This window comes from Schistocerca nitens, chromosome 9 (genome assembly GCF_023898315.1).
Source record: "Schistocerca nitens isolate TAMUIC-IGC-003100 chromosome 9, iqSchNite1.1, whole genome shotgun sequence".
NCBI lineage: Eukaryota > Metazoa > Arthropoda > Insecta > Orthoptera > Acrididae > Schistocerca > Schistocerca nitens.
The window spans coordinates 298,084,983-298,090,982 of record NC_064622.1 but is presented as its reverse complement, the minus strand read 5'-3'; the positions used below and the strand labels follow the sequence as shown (position 1 = coordinate 298,090,982).

The window sequence follows — 6,000 nt, the reverse complement described above, 5'->3', positions numbered from 1 at the left end:
TTGAGAACTATTTGTTGTTTAGGGCAGAAAGTGTTACTATTTGTAGCAACACAAAAAGTTGCCAAATTGCACATGTGATACAACATGTAAGGATAAAGTTAAATATATTAATTTTTCAATCTTCTCTCTTAGTTACTTTCATTGGTTCTGAAGGCGTAATATGCAGTTTCCTCCACTCTCCATTCTTGAGGGAGTTTAAAAAAAAATAAAATAAAATAAACCACACACACACACACACACACACACACACACACACACACACACACACAAAATACCAAGTCTAAGATTCACTATAATCCAACTGAATATACATTTCAAATAATGAATGCATACTCATGGAGAACAATCTACAAAGAATAAGCAGCTACACCTTTTAAGTACCGTACTTCTGAACATCACAGATAGATCAACTGGAAGCACTGTCATATTGTCTTAAGTCAATATTTTTTTTCATAGTAAAACATGTCAGCATTAAGTACACTACATATATGTTTAATATCAGAAATGGAACATTGCAATCTAGTGACTTCAGCTTGGCATGTATTGTACCATAAACACGCATATGTTCTTCATATGTGAACAGTACAGTAAATTTTTTATTACATTACATAAAACACATGTATATGGATGGAATTAAAATGAATCATTACAACACCAGTCTTTTTGCTACAGTTCTTACTAATTCAGACATTTCTCTTTCTCTACACATACACAGAACATGACATATCACAGATTTGTACTGGACTCAATTACTAACATATAGTATTGTGCACCTTTATATTTTTAAATAGAGAAAGGAATGAGCTACAGTACTTCATTACAGATAATTTTATTAAAGTCACTTTCTTCTTACTAAATATTCAATGTACACAGATCAGTTTATAATTTTTAAACATTACACAACACTATGTGTACCAAAAAGTACATAAATACTGAAAACATCTGCTGGCATTAAGATCTATAGAGTAATCTGTAAAAAAGAACAAATTTTATCACATACAAAAACATGCATATTTTATTTTTCACTTTTGTTGATAGAAGCTGTCATTTAAGCAACTCAAATTATTGAACTTCAGGTTACAAACTGTCACATATGTACAGAATGAGAAAAGGAACACAGTCTAGTTCAGGTTCAAAACTAAATGCTGCTATGTTTTCAAGAAGCCATGCACACTACGAACTCTCCTTGCAGATGATAATTCACAATCAAATGCACTAACAGTTAAAATCCATTTCCAAAAATATAGGCTTCTCAACTCCCATCTTCACCATGTCAATAACCATTCTAGCACTTCCTGCACTTCCAACTCAACAAACAGTATAGTTGTGCTGTTCAAGCACAAGAGACACCACAAAACTCTTGTCTGTGGGATGCTTACAAAAATAGTAAACACAAATGCTTCCTAGAGATGCATACTAATTACAACATTAACACCATGAATGTTTAACACTTAGATTGGAACATGCACAGGAGTTTCAGATACCTAACCCTTCTGACTAATAGGAGCCACAACTGTTGAGATAACACCTCCCAGACCCGGCAGAGTTGATGATCCCATAAGGAACATGTCGACCTCACGTGCTGCTTGGCGCCCTTCTGTGATAGCCCAGACAACCAGTGACTGGCCTCTGCGACAATCTGATGATAAAGTAAATTGTAAATTAACTGATCAGTGGATTGAATAAAGATAACAACTCATCAGAAAATGTAGGTACTGAGTAATAAGTAGGCATACGAAGAAGAAATGAAACATGAAACTCAGTTTATTCAATTGTGTTCTGAGCTATCATGGGCCAGTCCTTATTAGTGTGTTGATACCTTCTGAGACAGTGCTAATGTCAGCATCACAGCTCGCGTAACAGGATACATACAATACAGTTCTTGGCCTGTCAAGTGAGATACTTTCTTAAATAAACAATGCACTTATTTTTCTATGCAAACCTCATTTTGGTCTAGGGACCACATCCAAAATGTTTCCAGCAGGTAGCTCCCACCTCCTGATTGTGATTCCAGAAACTCTGCAAAATATCCCCCTTCAGCTATCACAACCTCTTCCTTGCAGACAAAAAATTTTCAGGCACAACTTCTTTCAGATGAGGGAAAATGGGTGGAAGGCTGACAAGGAGGGAGAGTTCGCTCTAAAAGAGCAAGATTTTTAGACGCAGGCCAGGAATCAAGCAAAAACAAGTTACTTTGGCCAGCTATTGGCCAAAAGCAGTGCTCATACCATAGTTATAGTTTCCTTACACCCATTTCCCACTCTTGACTGCTGTGACAAATATTCCCTACCACCCTTGCAAGATCACACAGGCAAAAAACTATCATAGGGGGCAGCACAATGGATAACTTTCCAGCCAGTTTACCACACAGATTAACAGTCAGCATAATTGTATATGAATGCATTAAGGCACTGATGTTAGTTGATCTTGATACAACTCTCTTGGCATCTCTGATTTCCATGGTTCCTTTCATATGCATATCCTCTTCAAATCCCAGATGGTTGGAGTTGAAAACAAATTCTTTACTGCATCATGAGATAAATTACTTTATCCTATCTACAAATTTTTGGGTAGATTCCACAGTTTGCTGTGCACCCTCAAGCTGATACTTTGTTTGAAATTTTGGTATCTTCTGTCTTCCAATTCTGTAGCACTGTTTGAAGCAAAGCAACCATCCACTGCTTCCCTTGAAATCACTGGAATCTATGACCTGCGCAATTTTATGTGCGTAACGTAGATGGTCAGTATCATGCACATCCTGTAAATTGTATCGCGCAGCCTTGAAGTGCACAAACACCAGTTTTTGTAACAAGTGTGTCTTGCCTTCTCATGAATATCCTACTTTTTCTTATGCACTACATGGTCATATTGGTGTAGACTTACTCAAATTTAGAATGAGAGTTTCACTCTGCAGCGGAGTGTGCGCTGATATGAAACTTCCTGGCAGATTAAAACTGTGTGCCCGACCGAGACTCGAACTCGGGACCTTTGCCTTTCGCGGGCAAGTGCTCTACCATCTGAGCTACCGAAGCACGACTCACGCCCGGTACTCACAGCTTTACTTCTGCCAGTATCTCGTCTCCTACCTTCCAAACTTTACAGAAGAGCTTCTGTAAAGTTTGGAAGGTAGGAGACGAGATACTGGCAGAAGTAAAGCTGTGAGTACCGGGCGTGAGTCGTGCTTCGGTAGCTCAGATGGTAGAGCACTTGCCCGCGAAAGGCAAAGGTCCCGAGTTCGAGTCTCGGTCGGGCACACAGTTTTAATCTGCCAGGAAGTTTCTTACTCAAATTTGTTCATAATTGTTTTTTTACTACACTGCAGATGATCTCTCATTATGCAATTATGTTTAGTACCTGCACCTTGGACAACAACAGTCCCTTAATACGTTTCACTGATGACGGGATTTGTGTCTTCCTGTCAGAGAAGGATTATGAACTACCTGGCGAGACACCTGTTTCAACATCACTTTCACTTATTAAGCACATATTGTCATCACTGTGCTCCTCATGTACATTGTCTGGAAAATCGAATGTATACAACACCAGACATTGCACTGACTTACCTTACACAACACGAATACACAGACGATGCCCAAGTGAATATCCCCATAACAGAATACTGCTCCCACCAGTTCGTGTCTACGACACATGGTCATGCTTCGAGCAGCCATTCGTTCAGCTGACGGGTATCTTGACACAGTTGTCAACCTGTTTTAACAATAAATGGGATTCATCCGACCATGTGACATGATTCCATTGATCTGCAGTCCAATCATAATGATCCCATGCCTACTGTAATCATAATTGACTATGCTGTTGCATCAACATGGGAACAAACAATGGTCATCTGCTGCGGAACACCGTGTCCACAATTGTATGCTGAACGGTGTGTTCCAAAACACTTGTGCCAGTGTTCTCTGCAATCAGTTCTGCCACAGATCACTGCCTATCCTGCTTTAGAGGGTGGGCAAGCCTCCAATCCCTATGTTCTGTGATGAGATATGGACATCCAACTTCTAATCACCTACTCATGATTTCAGCATTCTTCAACCGCTTACCACAGATGCTCACAACAGTAGCATGTGAACAGCCAACCAGCCTCATCATTTCTGAGATGCTCGCTCTCGTACACTAGGCCACAACAATCTGGCTTTTGTCAAAGTCTCTTAAGTCGGCATATTTCTGCATTATGTGCCACTTATCATCGCTTTTTTCCATCTGACATTTCTTTCTCATTCCTTCCTTTCCTTCCTGTCAACTTCGGCAACTGTTGTAGACATAATGTAATGTTTACTTTGTTTATCATTGCCATTGCTCTACTTTGTATCAACACCACTAGCACTGTAGCACTGTTACGAGTTAGTTGTCAACTAAGCAGTTCAACTACGCTCCGTAGACTCGTGCTGTGCACACAGTTACCTCTAGTCCCATCCTCTGTTGCCATCAGTAGCCAATATTGTGGTTGCATGGCCGACAACATGTGGGGGCATCAAATGCTGTAATCATAATTTCCCTTTGTGACCTCACACTCAAGGGGATCCTAGTGAGGTTGATAAATCCGGTGAATATGATCAACGTTCCAATTAGTGATAAATCAAATACTTCAGTTTTTCCAGTTCAAAGAACTTTTGTGGGCTTGTGCAACCCTCATCTTACATTCTTTCATCCAGTTTGTGGATTCTATGCTACTCTTCCTGACTATTTGTAGGGCAGCTGATAATATGAATCACTTTTGAGGCCCAGAAACCACTGACCATAACCTTTCTGGCAGATGAAACAAACTGTGTTTTTTGTACAAGACACCTGGCTTCCACCAACTGCTTGGATGGTTGTCATGCCTAGCATAGAGTCATGGAACCAGTTCTCATCTAGTTTCAAACTGCTGCACAAAATCAGTTAGATTCTTTTCAGGAAAGTTCTCCAATTGCTGAGAAATTAATTGAATTTGTTCTTGAGTAGCACGCACTGAATGTGGCATCTGACTTGCACAAAGCATTTTCATAATGAATTCTTTGAGTAAAATAGCACATGCCCTTTTTTCATATATACAAATGGTGTTACTTATTTCGTATTTCATTTAATACCACTCAGTATCATATTTTTCATGTTGCCCAATTATAGCTTGTGCTCCAACTCTAATGCCTCATATTCGACCTGGTGCTGAAACCTAGTCTTCTTTCCTCGCTATCTTTCCTCATTACTTTCAACTTAGAATTTCTAAATGGGGTCATCTCCAAGAAAAGTGTAGCCACATCTGAATACAACAGCCAATTTCTTAACTATTAAAAATGGAGGAGCGGACTCCTTGTAAGCCTTCACCATCTTTCAATAAGTTTTTGTGAACAATAACTGATCAAATCAGAATTCTATGACGGCACTCTATTCCAGTTCCCAAGCTTGAACCTACCACTCTTAGGATCAAATTAACAATTACCTTGCATCTTGCACAACATTGTAGCAGTATAAAAAAAGCAACCCAATGGTAACGATGCTCTCCTTACCAAGCTGAGAACTCTTCACCTTGCTCTTGTTACATTTAGATATGTGATCATCTATAAAGCAAGACATAAATCTATCACCTATTGGTTACAAGAGATTCACCAAACAACTGAAAAATAAAGTAAATTATTAATGAACTATGTATACACTTTGACCAGTCTCTCGTTGCTGCCCCAATTGAGTCAGAATGCGTGGAAGCTCAATTTTACTGCTGTGTAGTTAACTGTTTTCTGACAAGTTAAATATGATACTTCATGATCATCAGACCAGACCTGTTAGCTCTGAAAAACTCTCTTCTCGATATTCCACTCTCCCAATTTTAAGTCTTTACATTGGTTCCACACTTGATAAATGGGAGCAAGGTGGCAGGAATGTCACCAGAATAAAAGTAGGAGGATTCTCTGTTATAATTACCAGTAATTTATCTATGGCTCCTTGAATGCCTCTGCATGATGGAGAAACAAAATAAGGTGCTCACATATGATAGCTGTTGAATAAAAT

General features: G+C 39.1%; 1 protein-coding gene across 1 annotated transcript in view; it reads right to left on the bottom strand.

Moving 5' to 3' along the window:
* Positions 1 to 813: 813 nt before the first annotated feature.
* The window catches only part of LOC126204436 (uncharacterized), a 384,821-nt gene continuing 379,634 nt past the window's right edge, over positions 814 to 6,000 (bottom strand). The window contains exon 40 of the mRNA XM_049938825.1: positions 814 to 1,639. Within this exon, the coding sequence (XP_049794782.1) occupies positions 1,485 to 1,639 (155 nt within the window). The 3' untranslated portion in view covers positions 814 to 1,484. The remainder of the gene's footprint in view (positions 1,640 to 6,000) is intronic.